The sequence below is a fragment of the Thamnophis sirtalis genome, unplaced genomic scaffold (assembly GCF_051295495.1).
Source record: "Thamnophis sirtalis isolate CommonGarterSnake01/CBP01778 unplaced genomic scaffold, rThaSir2_p1.2 scaffold_2, whole genome shotgun sequence".
Lineage (NCBI taxonomy): Eukaryota > Metazoa > Chordata > Lepidosauria > Squamata > Natricidae > Thamnophis > Thamnophis sirtalis.
Genome location: NW_028261382.1, coordinates 25675672 through 25703377, shown reverse-complemented (window position 1 = coordinate 25703377; position 27706 = coordinate 25675672). Strand labels below are relative to the sequence as shown.

Sequence of the window (27706 nt, the reverse complement as noted above, 5' to 3'; positions counted from 1 at the left end):
GCAGTTCAATGTAAATTGTTCTTTGCGCATACACAGAATAATTTACAGTGAACTGCACACATACGTGCACTACTAAACAACATGCTGGCAATGCCAGCAGCAACTGGGGAAACGATTCAGAGGCGTGGTCAGCCTGGGTCGCTGCCGGTTCTGCGACCCAGGCCAGAATACCACTCCCAGTTTGGCCGAACTGGGCCGAACCGGAAGCAACCCAGCTCTGGCCCAGAGGTAACTTTTGTCCCAATGCAAGAGCCTGTGTGAAATAGCCCACACACAAATACACCCCAAACAGGAAATAATAAATAATTAGCAATGTGCAAGAACTGGCTTAATCCTTTGTTTCCCATTTTCCCTTTACAAGTTATAAAACAATAGAATAGAATAGAATAGAATAGAATAGAATAGAATAGAATAGAATAGAATAGAATAGAATGGACATTGGAGGTCTTCTAGTCCAGTGTTTCTCAACCTTGACAACTTGAAGATGTCCTGACTTCAACTCCCAGAATTCCCCAGCCAGCATTCGCTGGCTGGGGAATTCTGGGAGTTGAAGTCCGGACATCTTCAAGTTGCCAAGGTTGAGAAACACTGTTCTAGTCCAACCCCTGCTCTAGCAGGAGATCCTATACCATTTCAGACAAGTGGCTGTCTAGTCTCTTTTTAAAATCCTCCAGTGATGGAGCACCCACAACTTCTGGGGGGAAACCGTTCCACTGGGGCATTGATTAGTTTCCATCCATGGTTTCTTGTCCTACCTTCTGGTGCTTTGGAGAATAATTTCACCCCTTCCTCTTCTTTGTGGCAGCCCCTCAAATACTGGAATATTGCTATCATGTCACCCCGAATTATTTTCTTTTGACTAGCCAGACCCAAAACCTGCAGCTGTTCTTCCTACATTTTAGTCTCCAGGCCTTTGATCATCTTAGTTGCTCTTCTCTGCACTTTTTCCAAAGTCTCAACATCCTTTTTTGTAGGATGGTGACCAAAAATGGATTCGGTATTCCAAGTGTGGCCTTACTAGGGTTTATAAACCCTAGTTTATAAAGCGGCACTAATACTTCATCGGATCTTGATTCAATGACTCTGTTTATACAACCCAGGGTTGTATTAGCTTTTCTGGCTGCTGGCTCATGTCTAAATGATCGTCCACTAGGACTCCAAGGTCCCTCTCACAGTCCCTGTTTTTGAGCCAGGTCTCGCCTTATCTGTACTTGCAGCTTTGATTTTTCCTGCCTAATTTTGCAATGATCTTATCTTTTTGACTAGACGAAAGGCCCTTTTTCTTTTATGAAAAAGGGAAGCTAAACTCCTATCCTTCTCCCTAGTCAAGGTTTGGCTCCAATTCACTGAGGGGAAATATTATGTCAGATCCCTAAAAGTGAACTTCCATTCAATTGGGAGGAGGGGAGCCTCGGAGTTAAATCATTAGCTACATCTGAAACAATTGAGTTTTACAACTTCACAACTGATTTCCTGTCACCGTGAGATTGAAAGTCCCAACATCTCTGGAGGGATGTTTATGATAGCCATGTGGGATATATTACTTTGACGTCTAACTAGAGATAGCCATGGGAACGTGTGTTTTAAGAGTCTTTACTTTCTCAAGTTAGGAGAGGAGTCATTACATATTATTTCTCACCAGTTTCTCTTCTTCCACACCTCTAATTTAGTTCTTGAAATCTACACAAATATGTCACATCTTCCTGCAAATTTCTTTACACTAGATCCCAAACAAGAGTTATGAACATTTTAAGACACTAAAATTGGAAATAAAAAAGCATACGGCAGTTTGAAAACCTCTGCATTGATTTTTACACCGTATCGCACATTTCATCCACTAACATCAATCCAGCTTTCCTGGAAATGTCATCATATTCTGAAGAAAGTGCAAAAGAAAAAGAAAAAAAAGCAGTGGCCACATTTAAAAGGGCAAAGTTTTAAAGGCATGTTGCTCAGCAGCTTCCGTGTCCATTTCTAATTTTGCATCACTTACAACTCTCTAAAGTTAGAGTAGATTTCGTCTTGATAACATTAAAAAGAAAAAAAAATCTGGAGTTTGTTCCTAGTTTTCCACTTCAATGAAATGGGGTAGGGAACTTCTGATCCAGAGATGGATTTGGCCTAGACCCCCTTCCATCCTCCCAAGAACAATCACAAGCAGATAGGGCCACTTGCTAGATCTCGCTCTCAAAGCAGATTGGGTGGGGAAACCCCAGGAGGCTCAGATTTGGGTTCCCACAGATGTGCTAACATGACTCCCTTCATAAATTGGAACTTAGAGCAATACTTCGCTTTGGACTCTGATTTAATTTGGGGTGTTATTTGGAACCCAGAGACCTTGCTCTCTTCTTCCCCTTTCCTGTCCCTTCTTGCATGCTCAAATGCAAAAGGGGAAACATTTCTCCTCTTGTTTCATTTTGCTTTTAGTTTGTTTTGCTAGGCCTCTGCCAGCGAAAATGGAGCTTTGGCAACTGCATTCGCCCCCCTCCCCGAACCCTGTTTTTGGCCGTAATGGCCTCTTGCAGCCCTCTGTCAGAGAAAAATGGAGCTTGGGGGGCCGCACGTGCCAGAGAGCTGAAAGAGGCTGTCACGGCCAAAAATGGGGCTGGGGGGGGGGGGGCGTGCAGGGCCCTCTTGGGCTCTGTTTTCACTGGCAGAGGCATTGTGGGCCAGTCCTTCCCTGTTTCCAGGGCGGCCCCATGGGGCAGATCTAAGCACCCCATGGGCCAACCTTGAGTTTGACACCCCTGGTAGAGAGGAAATGATACGATATATTTGCATGGACGAATCTGCAGAAATTGACACATTTCAGCTTCTTTGGCAGCTTGTTAGCAATGCAAATGGTTGTCAGACGTCTATCAATAAATGAGAAACAGAAGCTCAAAGGACAAAACGCAGCAGCTGAATGATGTCCAGACGTGTGTGGAGCAAGGAAGGAAAGGGATGGAGAAGGAACAGGGTTGCAACTGAAGTAAAGTAATTTGTTTAATTTTATTTTCTTTGTTCTTTTTTCCCTGCCTCTAATTCATAGAATCATAAAATCATTAAGGACAATGTTGTGGCCTGTCAGCTTCCAGTGCCTCCAGCAGCCAAATCAGGTGAGGAGGAGGAGGCCAGCATCAAGGCAACCTGAGAACTCCGAGGGGGGAAAGGAAATGGGGCTGTCAGAGATAAGAGACAGAGGGAAGCCTGGGACGTCCATCAGCCCTCAGATGGAGAGTCAACAGTTCTCAAGTCTGGAGGTGGCTGATGAAGAAGAGGAGGAACAGCTGGGCCCAGCCGGATGCTCAGAAGGCAGAGGAGGGGAGAGCAGTGGAAATCTATGGGCCGGTCCTTGGGACGGAAGAGCCACTATTGCTAGTGAAGCCGCACCCTAACACTGGGGATAAAAGGCAGGGGGCGGAGATGAACAGGTGTGGCAGACAACTATTCATCTTCCTGCCAGACGAACTTATTAATCTGCTGAGAGAGAGAGAGAGAGAGAGAGGGGGGGGGAGGGAGGGAGGGAGGGAGGGACAGAGGAGGATCCTGGGCTGTCTGTCAGTCCTCAGATGGAGAGTCAACAGCCCCCAGGTCTGGAGGTGGCTGATGAAGAAGAGGAGGAACAGCTGGGCCCAGTGCCAGATGCTCAGAAGCCAGAGGAGAGGAGAGCAGTGGAAATCTATGGGCTGGTCCTTGGGACGGAAGAGCCACCTCTGCTAGCGAAGCCCCACCCCAGCTCTGGGGATAAAAGGCAGGGGGCGGAGATGAATAGGTGTGGCAGACAACTATTCATCTTCCAGACGCCAGACTTGTTCGCCTGTGGTGAGAGGGAGACTTTTGCCGGGGCTGCTGGCGCTCCTAATAAAGGTATCATTGATTTAACTGCAGAGGGCTTGTTGTGTTTGGGAGCCAGATCAGAACAGATGGAAGGGACCTTGGAGATCTTCTAGTCTAACCCCCTGCCCAAGGCCTGAGTTCTGATCCCATCCTAGACAAGTGGATGTCCAATCTCTTCTTTAAACACTACAGGGATGGAGCACCCACAACTTCTGGAGGGAAGCATTCCGCTGATTGACAGTTTCACTGTCAGGAATTTCTTCCCTAGTTCTAGATTGAATCTTTCCTTGATAAGCTTCCACCCATTGCTTCTTCTCTTGCCCTCAGGGGCTTCCTTGGGAGAATAGTCTGAGCCTCTGAGCCTTTTGCTCGCTTTTGTTCAGTCTTTTCCTGATGGGAACTATGTCGTTGAAGGCAAAATAAAAGCAATGTGGAGACAGTGAAACTTTGGCAAAGTATCTTCCAAAGGGACTGCAAAAAAGGAGCTACTTACCCCCTCAGATTTCTTATCTGGGAAGATGCAAGTTTCCCCACCAGCAGTAAAATTACAGTAAACTTTGAAGGAATCCCGGGAGCAGCCTTGATTCGGGTCCACCCAATATTCTCCTAGAGTTGGGAGAAAAGCAACGGCTAGAAATGATAAAGCCCAAACACGAACTTTGGCATTGGCTTCAAAAGCCCTTCAGAAAAACTCCAGCTTTTTCCAGAGACACCGAGAGATCGTTCCAGAGAGCCGGTCCCATCACTGAAAAACAGTGTTTATTTCTCAATCTACCTTTGTTCTTTTTTTAAAAAAAAAACAGGATTTCCAATTTAAAATACAAATATGAAGAATAGCTTCCAATAGAACAGGGGTGTCCAAACTTGGGAACTTTAAGACTTGTGGACTTCAACCAGCCAGCTGGGGAATTCTGGGAGTTGAAGTCCACAAGTCTTAAAGTTCCTAAGTTTGGACACTCCTGGAATAGAAGCTCCTTGGGGCTCACGGAGCGGGGCTGTTTGCAGACATTTCGTTACCTGACCAAGCTATGTCATCAGTGCTGGTGAGTGTGGAGTTTGCTCCTTGTTCATACGACAGTTGCTTCCCTTGCCAGTATTGATGAAGGTGTGATTTTCTCTTTCTGGTAGTTTCTGGATTAGGGCCTTGTTTTCTGTCTTGTTTGGCCACTTTGTTGTTGAGCTGCTTCCCATCCAGCCATCCCGTGTCTGACCTTGCTGGGCAGTGCGTCTTGTTGTAGGCATTCACACAGAAAGAATAAGTGGAGGATTGCCTCCATGTAACCTTATCCCATTTGTGTGCTTCCTGAAGTGTTTGACACTCATATGGGCTTCCAAAACTCAGGTTGAACCGTGTATAATGGAATCATTGTCTTTTAACGTCCCCATTAATCCCTTGCAGGGTGGAGTTTGAATGGAGCTGGGTGTTTATTGGCTGGATGCCCTTCCTGTCGCAGAGTTTTATTCAGCAGATATATTCTCATTGTGCCCAGAGAGAGAAATATCTGCCTCTACCTAGGATTGAACTCACAGCCTCCTGATTGTGAGGAGAACCAGGTTACTTAGACTACAAATTGTTCTGTGTTTGGAGGGCAGGAGCTGAAGATCCTCACTTTCAACTGAATGGAGCTGAGTCTTTACTGGCCAGATGCCCTTCCTGTTGCCAATGCGGAATTATATTCAGCAGATATATTCTCTATCTTCTATCATCCATCCATCCATCCATCCATCCATCCATCCATCCATATCTATCTATCTATCTATCTATCTATCTATCTATCTATCTATCTATCTATCTATCTATCTATCTATCTATCATCTATCTATCTATCTATCTATCTATCCATCCATCCATCCATCCATCCATCCATCCATCCATCCATCCATCTCTCTCTCTCTCTCTCTATCTATCATCTATCTATCTATCTATCCCATCCATTCTATCTATCTATCATCTATATCTATCTATCTTCTATCCATCCCTATCTATCTATCTATCATCTATCTATCTATCTATCTATCTATCTATCTATCTATCTATCTATCTATCTATCCATCCATCCATCCATCCATCTATCTATCCCATCCTATCTATCATCTATCTATCTATCTATCTATCCATCCATCCATCCATCCATCCATCCATCCATCCATCCATCCATCCATCCCTCTCTCTCTCTCTCTCTCTCTATCTATCATCTATCTATCTATCATCTATCTATCTATCCCATCCATTCTATCTATCTATCATCTATATCTATCTATCTTCTATCCATACCTATCTATCTATCTATCTATCTATCTATCTATCTATCTATCTATCTATCTATCCATCCATCCATCCATCCATCTATCTATCTATCTATCCATCCCATCCTATCTATCATCTATCTGTCTGTCTGTCTGTCTGTCTGTCTGTCTGTCTGTCTATCTATCTATCTATCTATCTATTCTATCTTCTATCCATTCATATCTATCTATCTAAATCTATCTATCTATCTATCTATCATCTCTCTCTCTCTATCTTCTATCCATCCATCCATATCTATCTATCTTCCCTCTATCATCTATCTGTCTATCTGTTTATTTATTTTCTATCTCCTATCATCTATATCTAAACTTGGGTGTTGCCTGATTCCAGTCGACTCTGACCATTAAAGCCAGTCAGGTGGGAGCCCTACAGGACTCTAGAATTAAAACCCAAAGCCCAGCTGGATTAACTGTGTTTCTGTCACACCAAGCATGATATTTACACAATTTTTTAACATTAGATTGAAATCTTGGCTCTAAGCAGTCTGACCAATGGGGCAGAATTGGGATACTTATGAACATTGGAAAAGAAGATCAACTCCCCTTTTTTACTCCCCCTCCCCTTCCATGGCTGCTGCCTACCGTCTGGGAAGTCCGGGTGACACAGCTGCAAGTCTTTGCAAGTCCGTGCTGGGTTGTGCTGGGTGCCCAGCGGGTGTTTCATCTGCTCGATTTCCAGTTTCAGAGAGTTCAAGGAGCCAAAGATCTCCTCCATGCCATCTGTGTAGTCCACATAATTGTCGGAATTGACGTCATCCATCAGCTGGCTGGCATCGATGTTCCTCCGAGTCCGTTTGGAGGACTGGATGGGAAGAGGTTGGATCACCTCTCCTGGAGGACCCTGGATAATGGGAGAAGAACAGGGGCTTGGCTTGAGCGATGCCACACCACAGAAGCAGACTCAAACTGCTGACCACCTGGGAAACGTCTCAGCCGCAGCACTTACAGGAGGTCCTGGTAGGCCGGGATGACCAGTCTCGCCCTTTGGACCCGTTGTCCCCTGGGAAGAAAGAGGAACAGAGAAGAGATGGCCGGTTAAGGAGGTGCCAATCTCAAAAGAGCAGCTGCCTCCCGTGCCCCATTTTGCCCAGCAGAGCTGCAGGAGGCGTCGGTCCCATCCTCCCCCCACCCCCGCCAGCCTGCAGAGGACTTTAATGCTGATGTGGCCCTGGAAGAAATCCAGTTTGACACCCTGCTTTAGGAGATGATATCACACCATCTCCAGAGTCATCAAAGGAGCAATGTCTTGAAGGGGGATGTGGATGATGGGAGGGACAAAGACATGAAGGAAGCTGGAAAGACAAGAAAGGGACAGAGAGCTTCACTCCCCCCTCCCCCTCCATCCTCATGGCATCATGTGGACTGCAATATTATGATTAATAGCAATAAAACATTTTTTCCCTTTGATAGATTTGATTTTTGTACTTACGGAAGATCCTTTAGCACCTTTTGGACCAGGGGGGCCCTAGTGGAAAGACAGAAGAGCTTGTTACCAAAGTATTCATTAAGAAAAACTAAGGAGCCCGTCCCCCAGGCCAGAACCCCTGATTAGCAGTACGAAGATCGTCACAATTGTATAGTAATTAACGTGTTCAGCACATCAGTCTGAGGCTGAAATAGCCATTTGTATACCCAGAATTCATATTATACTTCCGAATAAACATACAGTATTTATCTTTCTGAAATCACTGAAATGTCAAATTACGTTTATTATTCTGCAGTACTGCAGGTTATTTCTGCTGGCTGCCGGTTGCCAGAGGTTTGGCAGTTCGATCCTGACCGGCTCAAGGTTGACTCAGCCTTCCATCCTTCCAAGGTGGGTAAAATGAGGACCCAGATTGTTGGGGGGAAATGGCTGATTCTGTGAACTGCTTATAGGGGGCTGGAAAGCACCGTGAAGCAGCCTATAGGTCTAAGAGCTATTGCCATTATATGAGGGGGGGGGGGAACCACATGTTCATTTATTGGACTGACGTCCCAGCCTCTTTGCTACTCACCGGCAACCCTGGGGAACCAGGTGGGCCAAGAGGGCCAGATGGACCTTGAATGCCCTTGAAGAAGGAGAGAGAGGAGAAAATCAGTCCTTGCAAGACCTCCTTAATCTTCAGCTCCAGTAGCTTCAGCTCCATCCTCGTGGGGGGCAGGAGGGGGGCGGGAGAGGGCGGGAGGGGGCGGGAGGGGAGCGGGAGGGGGGCAGGAGGGGGGCGGGAGGGGGGCGGGAGGGGGGCGGGAGGGGGCAGAAGGACCAAGGGGTTTTGCACCCGTGCCCTCCATGGTCTACCTGTTCTCCTTTAGGTCCCGATCCTCCTTGAGGTCCCGGCAGTCCCCGATCTCCCTTTTCTCCTTGCTCGCCGGGAGGCCCAATGAGACCAATCAGTCCGGGATGACCCTGGAAAAGGCAAGGGGATCATTGCAAGGACTCTCTGTGCCAGGATGAGAGAAGCCATTCCCAGCTGGCTTCAGGAATTCTCTTCCCAGGCCGGGATGTCATCTTGAGAGTTAAGCTTCAAATTCACCGGCTTCTTTGGAGGTTCGTTTTTGCCCTGATTCTGGACCACGCCCATCTCTTAATGCCGAGAACTCACCTTTTCTCCCTTTGGACCCGAATCCCCTTTCAGGCCAGGTAAGCCAGGTGGCCCCTTTGAAGAGAAAGAGAAGACAGGCGCTAAAAATCAGGCACCTTGTTCAGCCACTTTTTCTTTCTTTTTAGATTCAGGGGAGCCCAATGAATTTGGGAGAGGAAAATTGAATTTGGACTGATGCTAACACATTTCTGAGTCTTCCCTTTTCAGGCGGCCAAAGAGTGGCCACCTCCAAACTGCCCTCTAGCTCCGTCCAAGGGGGTCAAGGTAAGGACGCAAGCTCTTTTGGGAGGGAGGGATTGGCCAGACAAGATGGTCTGTGGAGGACAGAGACTGCTTTGGATCTGGGGCTGCAGCCACACACCCCCACCCCCCATGGAGAGGCAGATCTTCATGCTTGAACCAGGGGAGCTGAAGGGGTGGGGGCTGGGAGGGGGCCGACCTTTGCTTTCAGAACCACAGCAGGAAAAGCACAATTCCCAAAATGTCAAGACCTACCATGGGGCCAGGAGGTCCATCTGGGCCTGGTGAACCTGGAAGCCCTTGCTCGCCCTAGGAAACAACAGACACCATTAGCTATTACGGCACATTCTGAGTTAGTAGGAGAAACAGATAACTAGGGTGGGAGATACTCGTACATCTCCCACATTCTAGAAGAATCAAGCAAGGCATGGAGAGTGCTGTGGCCTGCCAGTGGCCAGCAGGGCTGGCAGCAGAGTCAGACAGTGAGGAAGTTGGGGAGGAAGATGGGCCAGTCCTGGAGTCTGGGGAAGTTTAGTTTAGTTTAGTTTTATTAGTATTTGTAGGCCGCCCTTTTCCCTGAGGGGACTCAGGGCGGCTCACATAAAACCGGGGAGGGGGAATACAAACATCAAGATAGAGACATATAATAAAACGGTGGGCAACATACATTCATCATTCGGGAGGGGTAACTATTCCTATCCCCAGGCCTGACGGGCGAGCCAGTTCTTCAAGGAAGGCCCTGATGAGGGCTCTGCGTTGGAGGGAGAGAGGGAGCCAGGGCCGTCTGACAGTTATCAGCTGCCTTTGGAGTCGGAGACCAGTGGGGCAGAAGAACAACTGGAGCCTGTTTCTAGTGTGCGCATGTGCATAGCTTCTAGGAGAAAGGAACAGCTAAGGAACAAGGGCCTACTTGGGCATAAAGGCACAAGTGGATGGTGAATGGCCCCTCCCAGAGGAAATAAAAGAGGAGCGAAAGGGGAGTGGAGTTTGCAGGAGACCATTAGTTCGCTTAATTAGTTTGTGACTCTCTGAGGCTTTTTTAGTTCATTCGTGCATTCTTGCCAAGTATTGTGGTGTCTGACAGATATCGGCCTGGCCCCTCCCCAAGCCTGATCAAGGCCGGTAATTGGGAACTCTCTTGAAAGACTGTGGGAGAGGAAAGACTTTGCTGGAGAGGGATTCACTGTAAATTAAATAAAAGGGGTTTATCGGGACGAGGACTCGGCTCCTTGCTGCTGGGAAAGCCTCGGTCAGAACAGAGAGTGATATTTTTAGGTTACATTTCTACCCCACATATTTGTTTCAAAGAGGATGGTAGCCAGGGGTGAAATCCTACTGGTTCAGACCGGTTTGGGAAAATCGGTAGCGAACATTGGGCCTGGGTCGCTTGGTTAGAGACAAAGAAAAAAAGAGAAAGAAAGAGAAAGAAAGAGAAAGAAAGAGAAAGAAGGAAAGAAAGAGGAAATGAGACAGAGAGAGAGAGAGACAAGAAGGAAAGAAAGAAAGAAAAAGAAAGAAAAAGAGAAAGGAAGAAAGAAAAAGTGAAAGAAAGAGAAAGAAAGGAAAAAGAGGAAAGGAGAGAAAGAGAGAGAAGAAAGAAGGAAGGAAGGAAGGAAGGAAGGAAGGAAAGAAAGAAAGAAAGAAAGAAAGAGAACATGACCTCAATTGAACAATAGTGTTGTTAAGTGAGTTTCACCACATTTGGCCACACCCACCTGAGCACATGAATGCCAAGCCACGCCCACAGAACCGGTAGGGATTTCCCCTTTGAGGGTAAGCAACACCACCAGGATTGATCCAGTGTTCCCTCTCCCACCCAGGCTCAATGCCGTTTCCCACCAGGCGCATTTCCTTCCTTTGGGAAGACGGAGGCTCTTCCAGGGATGGAGGTCCTGCCAGGGCAGCAGCAAGAGGCCACTACTACAAGCGATATGGGTAGTCCTTGATTTACAACCACAAGTGAAACAGGAACTTTTGTCACTAAGTGATGCTGTTGTTAAGTGAGTCTCACCCAGTTACGGGCCCTTTTCTTCCTGCTGTCATTAACTGGTGAAGGGAATCGCCGCTGTTATTAACCAAACAGTTAACAATTATTGCATCAATTCTGCTTCCCCCAATGACTTTCCTTGTTGGAAGCCAGCAGGGAAGGTTGCAAGTGGGGATGACCTGATCCTGCTACGTTGCAACAGTTGTAAATACACACCAGTTGCCAAGTGCCCAGTCATGTGACCGTGGGGATGCCGCAACAGTTGGGAGTCTTACCCTAGTAAGACCATGCCTGGAACACTGCAACCAATTCTGCTTACCAGACTACAAAAAAGATGTTGAGACCTTGGAAAAAGTGCAGAGAAGAGCAACTAAGAAGATCAAAGGCCTGGAGGCCAAAACATGAAGAACGGCTGCAGGATTTGGGTCTGGCTAGTCTAGAGAAAAGAGGAATTAGGGGGACATGATAACAGTAGTCCTGTATTTGAGGGGCTTCCACAAAGAAGGGGGGGGTGTCGAATTAGTCTTCAAAGCACCGGAAGGCAGGACAAGAAACAATGGATGGATACTAACCAAAGAGAGAAGAAACCTGGAATGGAGGAGAAACTTCCTAACAGAACAATTAACCACTGGAACAGCTTGCCACCAGAAATCATGGGCCCTCCATCACGGGAGGTTTCTAAGAAGAGACTGCACAATCACTTGTCTGAGATGGCTGGAATAGAAGCCCTCCAAGGTCCCTTCCAGCTCTATTCTATTCTATTCTATTCTATTCTAATTCCATTCCCTTCCCTTCCCTTATGTTCTCCATTCATTTCTATTCTATTCTGTTTTTCGGAGCCATCATAACTGAACAGTTGCTTAAACAAACAATTGTAAGTTGAGGGCTATCTGTATTGACCATTGTGTAGATAATTTAGTGAATTGTCAATGTTGACATTTAGTGAAATCTAAATGTACAACTAAGGATGAAGTAGTGAGAGTGACATGATGGGGACATAACCTGTGGGTTTAGCATTCCTAGTCCAGACTACCAAGAGGGATATTGCTGAGTAGGAGGTCAGCCTTAACCTCCACTGGGTACACATTTACAGGCCTGATAGAATTCTGATTTCCCTTCCAGGTAGTTGACGGGCAGGCTGCTTCCTGGGATTCGCCCTCCAAAATCCATCTGCTAGAATTTGCTGCAATAGCAGAGTCTGCAAATGGTGTCACAGACCCCGTTATATGGAGCTTTTCTGGAAGGCAGGCTTCAAAAATCCCATATCCTCAAATCTGCTGCAATGGCCAACTCTACCTATTGAGTCACAAACCTTATTACATCCACTGGAGTTTTTTGTTTGTGAGTGTCTTCTGGAACGCCTTGAGCAATTTCAACCAAACTTTGTACTCAGATGACTTACTCTCTGGAAAAAAATACTGTGGGGGTAAGACACCCCTAACTCCCCTCAGGCTGTGTGTTCTGTTAAGATACAGCCTGTTGTGCCTTAAAATGGCTTCTACTATACTGCCGGAAAATGGATTCTACTGTACAGGGCAGTGGAGTTGCCATGGTAACGGCTTCACAGTACTCCACAAGGTGGCTCCCTCTGGAAAGGGGAAAAACCCAACATTAGAAATTATGGATGGTACGGACATTTCCCCCCCATCAATAAATACCCAGGCAACGCTGGGCTATAAACTAGTAAGATCTAAAACAAGGCATGTATTTGCAAGTTGACTCAGCCTTCTATCCTTCCAAGGTGGATAAACTGAGGACCCAAATTGTTGGAGGCAATAGGCTGACTCTGTAAACCACCTAGAGGGGACTGTAAAGCACCATAAAGTGGTATACAAGTCTAATGGCTATTGCTATCAATAAGGCCAAAAGAAGAGAACAAGACCGGAAGCTAAAACATATAAAGAACAGTTGCAGGAATTGGGTATGTCTAGTTTAATGAAAAGAAGGACTGGGGTAATAATACCGTAGCAGTCTTCCGATATCTCAAGGGCTGCCCCAAAGAAGAGGGAGTCAAGCTATTCTCCAAAGCACCTGAAGAAGCAACGGGTGGAAACTAACCAAGGACAGAAGCAACTTAGAATTAAGAAGAAATTTCCTGACAGTGAGAACAATTGACTGGTGGAACAACTTGCCTCCAGAAGTTGGGAATGCTCCAGCACTTTTTCAGTTTTTAAGAAGAGATTAGAATACCATTTGTCTGAAGTGGTGCCTGAGCAGGGGATTGTACTAGAAGACCTCCAAGGTCCCTTCCAACGCTGCTATTCAAGTCGAGTCGAGTCGAGTCTATTTTCTACAGTATTCTAGTCTATATTCTACTCTATATTCTGCTCTGCTCTGCTTCTATTGTATTCTACTCCGTTCTATTCTATTCTCATGCCATTCCATTCTATGAAGGCATCTCCTCTCAAGGTTTTCCAACATCTGGCTCAGTGTTTCTGACTGATACCCAACATCAGAGAGAGAGAAAAATCCCATCCGAAGATTCTTGTGGTCCAAAGGAACCTGCAGCTTTTTGGTTCGACTAATTTGTGGCGATGACTGAAAACCGCCTGAAACATCTTTGCTTCTCAAGGCGATCCAGACTCCTTTTCCATCAACTCTCTTTCTGCTCTCCATGCAAACTATTGAGGAGCTTCTCCCCCCCCCCCCCGGGTTCTTCTCAACCAGCTGGTGAGCTTTGACCCACACCATAAACCAGGATGTCTTGATTTTTAGTTTATTACGTGATTTGGAACAAAATCCATTCAATCCCTCAGTTACAGTCATGTCTTGACAAGGGCCTTTGGTCAGGTCTCTGGGGAGGCAGCTCTCAGTCAGTGGCGCCACTTTAATGGGATTAACATCCATCACAAACATCAACAGACACACTTGTGGCACCTTTAATGCCAACAAATGCAGGCTGGCCTCAGCTTCCATGGACTAAACTCCAATTAATCTTGCATGGATACATGTCTTCAGTTGTCATATCTGTATCCATCATTATAAAAACCTTGACAGCAGCTCCAAACGGATAGAGGATGGATGATATCACAGCCTATCATAACATAACCCTAACTAATGTTACGTATGTCAGAATGGATGCTTTTCTTCTTACAAGGAACAGGGAAATATTCGTCCAAGGGGTAAGGAGGGCTCAATCTAAGGAATGTCCTCCAGCAAAAGGTTCTTCAACTGGTTTATCTCAACCACCAGGGAAATCATTGTCCTCTTTTAATGGCCCCATAATCTCTTGCAGGATGGAGTCTGGGCAATCGAATGGAGCTAGTAGAGTATTTTACTGGCCAAATGCCCTTCCTGTTGCCAGTGTGGAGTTTTGTTCAGCAGATACATTCCCATCGTGCCCAGAGAGAGAAATTTCTGCCTCTACCTAGGATCGAACTCACAGCCTCCTGATTGAGAGGTGAGAGCTCCACCTCTGGGCCACCATACCACTCAATCTCGACCCCCAGGGGGATGGTCTCTAGGAACTGAAGACCATCTGGATCACAACCCAACTTCTGCCTATAGGAAGAGGGCATAAGGAAATGGCTGTGAAGGACAGAGAGGCTTATTGTCACTACCAAAGCAACATCCATGCCAGCGTGTCTTGACCCCATCCCAAGAAAACAATTTGAGGAAACGTTTCAGGCCTTTCCTGGTTTACACAAAGATAAAGGGGGAGAGGGGGGAGAAGCACATTCAGACTAGAAAGGTAAAGGTTCCCCTGTACATGCATGCTAGTTGTTTTCCAGCTCTAGGGGGCGGTGCTCATCTCCGTTTCAAAGCCGAAGAGCCAGCGCTGTCCGAAAATGTTCTCCATGGTCATGTGGCCGGCATGACTAAACACCAAAGGTGCACGGAACACTGTTACCTTCCCACCAAAGGTGGTTCCTATTTTTCTACTTTCATTTTTACATGCTTTCGAACTGCTAGGGAGCTCACTCCATTATGCGGTGCTAGGGATTCGAACTGCCTTTCTGATCGACAAGTTCAGCATCTTAGGGCAGGGTTAAAACCCAAGGTTTCATTCTCGACCTGGTGCCATAGCACCAAACTGGGTCTTGTAATTAAACAATACATGATGAATATATTAATATTCTCAATGAAATGTGGAGCACATCTCTAACAAGTTCAATGTATTTTTCTACTTGCATTTTTACGTGCTTTCGAACTGCTAGGTTGGCAGAAGCTGGGACAAGTCACGGGAGCTCACTCCATTATGCGGCGCTATGGATTTGAACTGCCAAACTGCCGACCTTTCTGATCAACAAGCTCAGGGTCTTAGTCACTGAGCCACCCCGTCCTGTAGCTGTGGCAATAAAAGATTCCCATACTAACATGGCTTTGATTTCTTCGTGGGATGAAGGTGACCTTGGTTGGCCAATACTTACCACTGGGCCAGGTATTCCCCGAAGTCCATCTGGACCTGGCTTTCCTGGAGGTCCCTGAGGACCAACTGGACCCGTCTTCCCAGGAGGTCCTTCCAATCCAGACTCACCCTAAAGGGAAGCAAGACGTTACAGGGAGGACATGACTGAAACCAGAAATGCTGTTTTGTCTGGGGGCAGCTCCGTGATTTTTTACCTTCGCCCCTTTCTCTCCTTGTCGGCCTTCGGGTCCTGCAGGTCCAGGTGGCCCCTAAAAAGATTGGGAGAGACGGTGCAGTGAGATTAAACCCTGATGGTTGTAGCAACATCCCCTCGTATGAACCTCCCACCAGGTGTCACAACAGCTCAACTGAAAGAAGCCCCAACACCCGTCTCCAGCATCACTCAAGAGGTTGGCTCTTCCGATTAGATTAGATTAACAGAGTTGGAAGGGACCTTGTAGGTCATCTAGTCCAACCCGCCCCGCCCCCCAGCAGAAGACCCTACACCATTTCTGACAGAGGGCAACACAGTCTCTCCTTGAAAGCCTCCAGGGATGAAGCTCCCATGACTTCCGAAGGCAACTTCCGTTCCATGGGTTGATTGCTCTCACTGTCAGGAAATTCCTCTTTATTTCCAGTTTGAATCTCTCCCTGTTCAGTGGTCTTTTTTTAAAAAAAACCTTTTTTTTAATCTTTCATGATTATTATTTTTATCCAACGTTTTTGTTGTTAAAATAATATCTTCCTTTAATTAAATGTCGGGAGTTGTCCGAGATTCCCTCAGATAACAAATCCACAATTGCTTTCTGAATACAAAGCAAGAGAGTTGGAAGGGACCTTGGAGGTCATCTAGTCCATCATCCTGCTCATGCAGCAGAAGTAGGTCAGGGGTCAGCAACCTGTGACTCTGGAGCTGCATGTGGCTCTTTCATCCCTCTGCTGCGGCTCCCTGTCACTCAAAATATGCGTCACAACTGCCAAAGTGCGACACTCGTCGGCATATGATTTATTGAGCTTTTCGACCCCCGGTAGGTCAACCATGGATAAATCCAAGAAAAGAAAAGTTGCAGAAGGAAACAGAACGTTTAATTCAACGACATAGGCTACTTTTGTAGCCGCTCCGGAAATAAGTCAGGCACCGGAAGGGTTTTGTGGCTCCCTGTGTTTCCTTTTCTGTGGGAAACGGGTCCAAATGGCTCTTTGAGTGTTTAAGGTTGCCGACCCCTAGCCTAGATCATTCTGGACAAATGGCTGTCCAGTCCCTTTCTAAAGACTTAAAAACCTTCAGCGATGGAGCTTATTTCTTTTACTTGCACCTTCTTCTTAAATGGAAACTAGTTTCAAAGCAAATAACAGACGATTTTTACCCAAAGAACAAATATATAAAACCTTGAAATGGTAGCTATGGAATATCTGAAATCTGGCTGGAGGAGAACCAGAGCAATCTGGAAGACCACACCCTGTTTCTGGTGGGGGATTTAACTTCTCCAAAGCATCTGACAACTGGTCCTATCCTTGCTTTCCTGCTTTGCAAACGGGATGCAAACTAACGTTCTTGTGGCAAGAAAGATAATCATTTCTTTTGAAGAGCAACATTGAGTCTGCCTTTATTCACGCCACGTTTTCCAGAGATTTGTTGTTATGGTGATACATTATATTTTCAATAATTGGCACCTCTGATGTTCCTGCTGCTGCTTTCTTTGCAGACTTGCAGAATTTGCTCTCCGATGAATTGTTCAAAAGATTCCTGCATCCACACACCAACCCACCCATCACGGGAACAGATACTGTTTGACCCCCTCTTTGCATCATGACACCCCTCCATTTGGCTCTTCCCTCTTTAGTGCTGAGGGGTCAGTGACATTTTCTGAAATGTTTTTCTAAACACTGGAAGAGGAAAGACTAAAAAGGCAACTTACCCTCTTGCCTGGAGGGCCAGAAGGACCCGGCTCTCCGGTTGGACCAGGAGACCCCTGAGAACAAAAGAAGAAAACAATGTTTATCCTTAGAGCTCTAACACAAGAACTGCTAGGACAGGCTAAATCTTGAGTCCCAAATTTCTGTTGCTAAGCAAGAGTTGTTAATGCAAAGGACCAGCTGTCTGCAAGATACATAAATCCTTCCCTTCCCCACTATCCTGTCAGAGCTGAAGAAGCTTCTTGGAGTAGAAGTGAAATGTCTTCAAAGGAAAAAAGGCCAAGAAAGTCCTTGGGGACAACCATGACCTGGATGACTGAGAATCTCTACAGACTTTTAGCTATACAATTTGGGATGAACCCCCATGGAATGGAGTGGGAGGAGGAATGGATTTCCAGAGGAAAAATTGCAGACTACAGGAAACATTTGCACCACTCAGGTGACCCCCGAAGACACAGATAAACCTCCAAGTGGCCTCAATGACCCTCTAAAAAGATGCAAAGGACCAGCTCTCTACAAGGAGTCTAAATCCTTCCATTCCCCACCATCCAGTCAGAGCTGAAGAAGCTTCTTGGGTGAGAAGCGAAACGTCTTCAAAGAAAAAACGGAAAGTCCAGTTGCCCCTTGAAAAAGCACCTTGACCCGGATGATGGAGAACCTCTACAGACAAGACTGGTTAAGTGATTTTTGCAGCATTTTATGTGTGTCAGATCTGCCCAGCTTCGCTTTGCTTTGATGGCAACCTGTCATAAAATTGTGAAGAGGGGGAATGGGAGGGCAAAGGGAGGGGGGATGACATGAACCAGAGGTGCCAACCAGAGATAATGGTTGAGATGACACCAGCCTAGGACCAGAATACAAACACCCACCAAAGACGTAGAAAAATGTGGAACTGTTACCAAAATACAGTATCTAATTTGGACATTATTGGACACTACCAAGATGACCAAGAAGGGGGGGGGGCTGGAGAAGGGAAAATTACCGGGTTTACACAGGGAATCCTCAGATCTGGCTTTGCTGCGTTGTAACCACTTGGCTTCAGTAAAAGTATACCTTTCGCTACAAATGGGAGTCCAGGGTCTTTCTTTCCTGAATGCCTGAGTTGGGAGAAGCCTGACAGTGTCCTTTTATGAGGTCTTGGATCACAAGTTCAAAAGAGCTTCCTTAAACATCCTTTCTGTCTCATTGGCTTCTTTATCCTCTTGCCCATTAAATTTATCTTGACATGACTCTAGCTGGTCGCCTATGGAGGCTCTGCACCAGGAATTTGCTATTTCCACACTTGTGGAGACAGAGAGCTGTGGCCAAACTGTCTTCTGCAGAGAAGCACACGAAGAAGAAAGGGGTGCCTAGGCTTGGGATTGGGTTTCCTCCAAATAAAGGCTTCAAGGCCGAGACATTCCAGAAACACCAGCTGATCCCAGGTTCTGACCAATGGCTCCCCACCAGTCCTTAGCTCTCTCTCGATGGCCATCTCTACTCAGTCGCGAACTCACCCATATCGTATTTTTGATACTAAACAAAGAGAGGCATTCCTAAGAAATACGTGCCCTCTGCATGCAGTCTGGGTACTCACCGTTTGACCAGCTTCCCCATCATCGCCCTTATCGCCTGTTGGGCCATCCTGACCCTAGAAGAAAATAGAAAAGGAATCCTTTAGTTTCCCATGGCTATTTCAGGCCTCTTGAAGGCCCCATTCCTGAAGGATTTCCTAATAGAAAGGAAGTCCTTAATGGCTAAATGCAAGAGGTGACACAGGAACTATAGGTATCTTACATATAATTTATTGCATTTTAATATATGTGTGTGGCTTTGAGTCAGTGTTGACTCCTCATGACTGCCTAGACTGGGCCCTGCAAAGTGGTTTACTGTTGCTTTCTTCTTGGGGCTGAGAAAGAGTGGCTGGCTCAGCCTCCCCACTCCCCGCCAGCTGCTTCCTGCTTAAAGATAAAGGTTCCCTTCGCACATTTGTGCTAGTCGTTCCCGACTCAAGGGGGCGGTGCTCATCTCCGTTTCCAAGCCAAAGAGCCAGCGCTGTCCGAAGACGTCTCCTTGGTCATGTGGTTGGCATGACTCAATGCCAAAGGAGCACGGAATGCTGTCACCTTCCCACCAAAGGTGGTCCCTATTTTTTACTTGCATTGTTTACTTGCTTTCGAACTGCTAGGTTGGCAGAAGCTGAGACAAGTAACAGGAACTCACTCCATTATGAGGTGCTAGGGATTCGAACCACCGAACTGCTGACCTTTCTGATCGACAAGCTCGGTGTCTTAGGGCAGGGTTAAAACCCAAGGTTTCATTCTCCACCTGGTGCCATAGCACCAAACTGGCTCTTGTAATTAAACAATACATGATGAATATATTAATATTCTCAATGAAATTTGGAGCAAATCTCCAACAAGTTCAATGTAAGATCAAGATTTCAAAAGGTCAAATTTCCCCTTGATTAAAAATGTCTAACATTCAATAATATCAAAGAAAAATGAAACCATTGTAAAAAGAATAGACATGCTAGATGATTACGATTATGATAGAACTATTTTTTAAAACATATTAACAGAGTTGGAAGGGACCTTGTAGGTCATCTAGTCCAACCCCCTGCCCAAGCAGGAGACCATTTCTGACACATGGCAGTCCAGTGTCTTCTTGAAAGCTTCCAGTGATGAAGTTCCCACAGCTTCCAAAGGCAACTTCTGCTCCATTGATTGATCGCTCTCACTGTCAGAAAATTCCTCCTTATTTCCAGGTTGAATCTCTCTTTGATCAGTTTCCATTCATTATTTCCTTGTCTAGTCTTCAGATGCTTTGGAGAATAGCTTGACCCCCCAACTCCTTACTGTGGCAGCCCCTCAAATATTGGAAGATGCTATCCTGTCTCCCCTGGTCCTTCTCTTCCCTAGACTAGCCACGCCCAGTTCCTGCAACCGATCATTGTACGTTTGAGCCTCCAGTCCCCTAATCAATCCTGGTTGCTCTTCTTTGCACTCTTTGCTTATCAGAAAATTAATAAATAGGCCACAACAGTAAAAAACATATACAGTATATATGTGCTTTAGAAATATATACTTGAAATCCGACTGGCGACTACGCGGAGGAGAGCCTTCTCAGTAGCAGCTCCGACGCTTTGGAACGATCTCCCCGTGGAGATTCGTACCCTCACCACCGTCCAGACCTTCCGCACAGCCCTCAAGATCTGGCTATCCCGTCAGGCCTGGGGATAAGACCCTAATCTCGCCCCACCCGAATGCTGAATGAATGTTGTGTTTTATTGTTTTACTTTATTATATTTCACATTTTCTTTTTGTGTTTTGTCTTGCACTCCCTTCCTACAAATTGTAAGCCGCCCTGAGTCCCCTCAGGGAAAAGGGCGGCCTATAAATGTCAAATAAATGAAAAAAAATGAAATGAAATCGTAAGGGGAAATACAACATTTTAAATGTCCAAATTCCCTATTTCAAACCAAACTGAACTATTTCCAAAAGTTCTGGAAAGCAAACTCCCCAGAATTTTCTTCCCATGAAGATTTTTAGACACATTTGAGAGAGACACAATCTCCCTGTTTTCCACCTTGGTACTTACAGCTGGGCCAGGTTCACCTGGGGGGCCTGGATCACCTGGAAATCCAACCGGACCCTGCAAAGGTATGGAAAGAAAGAGCCTGAAATCTTGCATTCAGCAGAAGAAAGAAATGAGCAACACTCTTGGCAATGCCCTGACTGTAAGAGTGAAATCAAGGGGGCATTAGAATATCCATTCCCGTGAAATGGGACGACTCCGGGATCTCAAGTAGACTAGTGAGAGAGGAGTTTGCAAGCCAAGCTTGGTCAAAAGTTTTTTGAAAGAAAAGAGAGGAACAAAACCCTCCATTTTCTGAGGAGCTCCAGGAAATGAAGGCAAGAAGAGATACCTGGAGCCTCAGTGGAGGAAAAGGAAGAGTGAATCCAGTCCAGCATAGGTAAAATCTACATTAGGGATTACATCGGTTATTTCTCTCTATTTTTTGCATCTACCGATGGCTACTTAATGCCCTGTTAAGGAGGCCTGGTCCTCGCTGGGGAGGAAGAGCCTCAGGACGGATGCATCACTATCAGGAATATCCTGTTATTTCTCTGATGGCCCCTCAACTTCGCCCCTGCAGTCATAGGGTCCCTTGGCTGCCTGGATCAAGTTAAAGTCCCTGTGACTCTTAGGCAAATGGAGAGAGTGTTCTAGTCTATGAAGGTGGCCATCGGCTTCTTAGATCCTAGATAGTTAACGCTGCCCTGGTGATCTTGACTGGGGGTATCAGGATCCTTGAGGGAGGGAATTGAAGGAGTTGCCTGTAGCGCACCCTTTCCTCAAAAAGACACGAACCCCGTGTTCCTGGCCAATTACCATCCAATCTCAAATCTCCCTGCAGGGATGTATGTGATTCCCAGCCTTATGCCATTCATTTGTTTACTTATTGTATTTATTTGCTGCCCATCTCACCTCGAGCGCAGTGGTGAAATTCAATTTTTTTACTACCGGTTCTGTGGGCGTGGCATGGTGGGCGTGGCAGGGGAAGGATACTGCAAAATCCACATTCCCCTTCTCACTTTGGGGTCAGCCAGGGGTGGCATTTGCCGGTTCCCTCAACTACTCAAAATTTCCGTTGCGGGTTCTCCAGAACCTGTCAGAACCTGCTGGATTTCACCCCTGCTCAAGGGGGTTTGTTGGTTATTCACCAAGGCTTTGAGTGACTGAGGAGCCCAGTTTTTGGTTTTCTTTTGTTTGGCTTGGCTTTTATTTATTAATTACATTTACTTCTGGCCCATCTCACCACAAGGCTCTTTGTATTTTGCTCTTTTGTATTTTCCTTTTAATGAGCTTTATGTTTAATATGTAAGCTGCTCATAATTTTTTAGGAGTCGGGCAGCCTATTGTTTATAACAACAACAATAAATGTGTTACATATTAATTAAAAAAAATAAAAATAAATAAATGTGTTACATAAATAATAAGGTCCAAGGAAACAAGTTCCCAATCCCCCCCCCTTCCCGGATCTCTTCCTGTAGAAAAGGGGCATTGCTCTAGGGAAACAAAGGCAGGGGGAGGCCCCATAGTCTGCCCCCAAAGAAGCACGTGAGGACCAAGGCTCCTAAAGCAGGATCCGCAAGGAAGAGGAGAAAAGCAGACAAGGCCCTTCGCTCTCAGGAAGGAACCAGCAGCCCAGCCCAGAGAACAGGGGGGCATCATAAGGGGACAATCTCCTTCCAGATTGACTGGGCAAAATAATAGAGGAGGGGGTTACTCACCGGGCTCCCTTTGGGGCCATCATCTCCTGGGGGACCTTTGGGGCCTGGGGGCCCAGCAGACCCAGAGGGGCCTGCTTCCCCCTTTTCCCCTCTTTCTCCTTTAGGACCCTGTCAAAGGAAGGTGCTTGTTAGAAGGTTTGTTTCAGCAACGGTTTAAGCAATGGGGACAAAAACCAATTAAAGGCCCAATCAGCACTTAGAGGAAATAAAAAAAATGGCCATTATTTGATTGTTTTCTGATGCTCAATCAGCATGACACCAAGGCACAGATGTCTCCTCCACTGCTGTCCCTTTTGGGGATAGAGAGGAATCAGAATCAGAACAACAGAATTGGAAAGGACCTTGGAGGTCTTCTAGTCCAACCCCCTGCTCAAGCAGGAGACCCTAGACCATTTCAGACTGGTGGCTCTCTAGTCTCTTCTTAAAAGCCTCCAGTGATGGAATATCCACAATGTCTGAAGGCAATCACAGCTATGAAGGAACTTCTTCAGGACCACAAATTCTGAAGGAATCACCATAATCAGTTGGAGCGCTGTTTATATCACAGCTTTGACTGAGCTACATAAAGTTTTGGTATACAAATCAACCAGCTAGGAGCATTTTGTGCAGCTGTAATATGTTTTGGACTAAAGGTATGGGTTCACTTCTAGCCCCTGTTTCTTGAAGAAGACAGTTAGAACAACAGATAATGTCTACTTGCTTTAAAAATTTCAGTTTTTAAGGTTCCGTTTTCCCACCTAAACAATGCGCTATACTAATTTTGGGAAGTCCACAAATTGTTGTGTTTTTGTCTCACCTATCCTTGGAGAGTTATACCTGAATTTCCCCTTTGCACAATGAAAAGAACATGGATTTTTATTGCATGGTCCTTGTGAGGACAAAGTGAACACTGGGCAGGAATGCAGTTGTGATTCTGGGTTCTCCATACACCTATTTTCTCACAAGAGCCCACTTCCTACACTGGGATGCCTTGTGTCTTCTGACTTGTCCTGCCTTGATTAAGCAGCTGGTTTCTGTGGGAGTGGATTTCAAGGGACCAACTGTAGGAAATTGGTCCAATAAATAGGTAAGTTGATGGCGGAATTGTGGATCCCCAGAGGAATTAGGGGTCTGAAAAAGGACTGAGACGGGAACAAGTGCAAGAGTGGTTGTCAGTTCCCTTCTCAATCCATTTAGTAGAAGGCTGCTCCAGAAGATATTATTTGTGGGAGGGTCAGAAAAGGGACAGAACTGGAAATGGTCTTAAAAACGCCATTTTGGAAATCCTTGCCTAAGGCTTTCTAACCATTCCTGAGTACCAATTTTATTCCATTTCATCTCAATTCCAGACGGATACTTTTCTTTTAAAAAAAGGTTTTAAATCTTACTGGTGGTCCAGAGTCTCCGGGAAGGCCAGGTTCTCCTGATTCTCCAGGTTCTCCCTGCAAAAGACAAGGCAACTCAGGTGCTACAGCTGTGAGGGCGCAGTGGTTAGAGAGCAGAACTGCCAGCTACTTCTGCTGCCTGCCTCCAATATTCCCCGGCAAAGCGGCATTACCTTTTCACCAACAGATCCTGGATTTCCAATCCCTCCTGCGGGACCTTGTGGCCCATCAGCTCCGGGGGGTCCCCCTGGGCCTCTGGGTCCGGGGGGACCTGGAGGACCCTTGGGGAAAGGAAAGGAAATACTCCTTCAACTGACGGAAAGACAAAGCTTTTGTCCAAAACATACACAGTAACATTAACATCTGAGATAAAACAATTGACTTTATTACCATTTGGCCGACGTCCCCAGTTTCTCCCTTGTCACCTGGAGGCCCAGGTAAGCCCTGTTGAAAGAATTAGAAAGGGTTGTGGTTGTTTTGCTTTAGCTTTTGAAAAGATAAAACATTTTACTTGAAGAGATAAAGTGAAGACAAGCTTGCTTTTTGAAAACACCACGGCTGTGTTTATACAACACATCTCACAAATCCGTGCGACCCACATGATGTGTGGAGCCAGGTGACACAACCAGCCATCACAGGAGTCCTCTGCTGTCGCCAGGCAGCATGATAAGAAATTGTTGGTGCTGATCAGCTGTCAAACGATACCAAAATGATGCCTGTTTCCCCACCTGGCTAAAAGATAAGAGAGCTCACAATCCCCCTTTGGTTATTCTGGGGGAGGGGGGGGGAGCAAATATTCTCCTGGAACTTCTATGACTGACTGTGTGCTCCAGTTCATTGCCTGCGCCAATTGTGTGGAGGGGCTTGGCCTTGGTTTACTACAAATTGTGGCTATCAAACTTATCCAATTAAACTTTGCCATCTTTTTGCAAATTCTACATTTGATCCTAGCTGAAAGGCTAAAAAATAGCCTCCTTATAATATTGCCATATTTTATTTAATACTCAACACAATTCAGCAGGGCCTTGCTAGAAACAGTGAGACTTAAATTTTTAATTGACCTTTATTTTCTTCATTCTACTTTTCATTGTACTTTATAGCATTCACCACTGAGCCGTGGTGGCGCAGTGGTCAGAGTGTGGCTCCTTCTGCTGACTGCCAGCTGACTGCAATTTGGCAATTCAAATCTCACCAGGCTCAAGGTTGACTCAGCCTTCCGTCCTTCCAAGGTGGTTGGGGGGCAAGAGGCTGACTGTAAACCGCTTAGAGAGGGCTATGAAGCACTGTGAAGCAGCATATAAGTCTAAGTGCAATTGCTATTATTTTATTAATCTTATTTCCTATGTATAACCAAATATACCAAAATAAAGTACTTTGACAAAATACTTGCACTTTGCAAATATTTCACACATTTTGCAAATAATGACAATAATGCTAATAATATGTGAAACTTGTACGGTTCCAGATTCTCAGGAGTGCTGGGGCTGCTCGCTTTGGGCAAGCGATCAGAACAAAATCAATCAAACATGAAAAGGGAAGATAAAAGCTGGCAGGTGGGATGGAGAAGATAAACCTCCCCCTCTCCCACGGAAGCCCTGGGTGGAGAGCCAGGTCTTCACAGCTCTTCTAAATAGCATTAGTGGGGGGGGGATCCAGATTGGGGGGAGGGAACCTCATTTCAGAGGCCATTTCACACATTTTGCAGATATTTCTCACATCCCACCCCAACCACCCATCCACCCCCATCACAAAGCTGGAACTCAACCTACAGAACAAACACTCCAACCTTAAAAGTCCTTTTAGATTTTTAGAGTCCTACAATCAAGCTCAAGAACAGTTGACAGGCACAAGAAGAAGAAGAAGAAGAAGAAGAAGAGGAGGAGGAGGAGGAGGAGGAGGAGGAGGAGGAGGAGGAGGAGGAGGAGGAGGAGGAGGAGGAAGAAAGAATTATAACTGCTGAAGTTATTTGACATCCAGCTCAACGGGCCATCCTGATTTCTCTGTTTTTTTCTATTTCGGCTGGAACCATCCAGTGCTCTAAATGATGAATGAATCCCAGACCAGGGCTGGTTCACTTGGGCAGTTACCTGCAACCCAACTGGCCCTGGAGGGCCAGGAAATCCTCTTGGTCCTTCATCGCCCTTCTGTCCGAAAAGCCCTTGCTGTCCTCGTGGGCCAGGCTCTCCATCGGCTCCCTTGGGAGGAGAGAGAAAAGTTTACAGCTAAAGGCAACATTAAATGCTGTGAGCTCTTTGAATTTGACGCAGAAGGAAGACCGAGCTCTCCAATATGCATTAGGCCATCAAAGAATATAGCCATACAGGCATCCATCCAAGAATTTAAGGAACTCAATTCTACAGAGTCTGCAGAGTTCCTTAAACCAAGTAATTCAACTTGAGGGGCCTTTTATTTGGAAAGAGTGATCTGTTTACGCTCCCAGAACTAGAACTAATAAGCAGTGGGGGAACCTAAGAGGAAATGAGACACAGGGAGATTCTTTCCTTTTTAGTTCAGATTAGATTTACCTAGCTGGAAGGGACCTTGTAGGTCACCTAGTCCAACCCACCCACCCATCCAAGCAGGAGACCCTACGTCACTTCTGACAGATGGCAGCCCAGTGATGAAGCTCTCACAACTTCTGATGGCAACTTCTGTTCTATCAGTTGATTGTTCTCACTGTCAGAAAATGTCTCCCTATTTCCAAGTTGAATCGCTCCTTGGTCAGTTTCCATCCATTGTTCCTTGTAGGGCTTTGAGGTGCCTTGCAGAATCGCTTGACACCACCCCCCTCCTCTCTGTGGCAGCCGCCCAAATATTGGAAGATGCTCTCCTGTCCCCCCTGGTCCTTCTCTTCACTAGGCTAGCCATGCCTTTCTCTTCCTGCCTCCCGCTCCCTCTAAAGCAACGGACTTTTTAGCTTATATTTTAAATGCAGAGAATGTTTATGTACATAAGGAATACTTACAGCTGGACCTGGTTGGCCAATCGGGCCCTGTGGACCAATAGGACCTGGTGGACCCTAGCAAGAAACAAAGACATGTCTTCAAAGAAATGGCAAAACAGTTAAAATCCATCTAAGGAGACCAAAGCAATGCGGAATGATACTCTCAAGGCACATTGATACCTGGATGGATTTGGCTAAATATGTAACTCCACCCCCACTCAGGATTCTGCCAGAGCCCTCCAATCACAGTGACTCAGAGGGGTGGGCTAAAATATGGACCCTTGCAATTTAAAATCTTGCTGAAGAACAAGGTGCATCCCAATGAATATCCTCTATTGGGTGACTGAATGTCTCTCTTTGTTCTGCAGTGGTGGGATGGACCTCATTACCACGTTAAGATTAGTGTGGCTACACTCATTTCTGGAGCCTCTGGGCCACCCTAAGGATGGAGAGGCTGGAAAAGGAACTTGGACTCATGAATGCTCGCACCCAGGCAGCTCTGAATTCATAGCTGCCCATGAGAATTTGAAGAGAAGAAAATATAGAAGAGAGTAAAGAGTAAAGAGTAGAGGTAGAAGAGAAGAGAACATAGAAGAGAAGAGAAGATGGAAGAGGAGTAGAGAGTAGAGATAGAAGAGAAAATACAGAAGAGGAGAGGAAAGGAGAAGAGAATATAGAAGAGTCGAGAGCAGAGATAAGGTAGATAGAAGAGAATATAGAAGAGAGTACAGAGAGTAGAGATAGAAGAGAAGAGAATATAGAAGAGAAGAGAGTACAGAGTAGAGATAGAAGAGAAGAGGAAAAGAGAATATAGAAGAGTAGAGATAAGGTAGAATGGAATGGAATGGAATGGAATAGAATAGAATTCTTTGTTGGCCAAGTGTGATTGGACACACAATAATTTTTCTTTGATGCAGAT

The 27706-nt window shown here is 45.9% G+C and overlaps 1 protein-coding gene across 2 annotated transcripts in view; it reads right to left on the bottom strand.

Moving 5' to 3' along the window:
- COL5A1 (collagen type V alpha 1 chain) overlaps window positions 1-27706 on the bottom strand; it is a 249424-nt gene that overhangs the window by 15217 nt on the left and 206501 nt on the right. For both annotated transcript variants that reach the window (XM_087704496.1, XM_087704497.1), the window contains exons 45-63: window positions 26809-26862; window positions 25931-26038; window positions 24234-24287; window positions 24017-24124; window positions 23847-23900; window positions 22480-22587; window positions 20783-20836; window positions 18780-18833; window positions 17206-17259; window positions 15502-15555; window positions 15309-15416; window positions 9207-9260; window positions 8712-8765; window positions 8408-8515; window positions 8124-8177; window positions 7556-7591; window positions 7073-7126; window positions 6709-6967; window positions 4313-4425 (exon numbers count right to left, since the gene is read on the bottom strand). In XM_087704496.1, coding sequence (XP_087560622.1) covers window positions 4313-4425; window positions 6709-6967; window positions 7073-7126; window positions 7556-7591; window positions 8124-8177; window positions 8408-8515; window positions 8712-8765; window positions 9207-9260; window positions 15309-15416; window positions 15502-15555; window positions 17206-17259; window positions 18780-18833; window positions 20783-20836; window positions 22480-22587; window positions 23847-23900; window positions 24017-24124; window positions 24234-24287; window positions 25931-26038; window positions 26809-26862 — 1542 coding nt within the window. The remainder of the gene's footprint in view (window positions 1-4312; window positions 4426-6708; window positions 6968-7072; window positions 7127-7555; window positions 7592-8123; window positions 8178-8407; window positions 8516-8711; window positions 8766-9206; window positions 9261-15308; window positions 15417-15501; window positions 15556-17205; window positions 17260-18779; window positions 18834-20782; window positions 20837-22479; window positions 22588-23846; window positions 23901-24016; window positions 24125-24233; window positions 24288-25930; window positions 26039-26808; window positions 26863-27706) is intronic.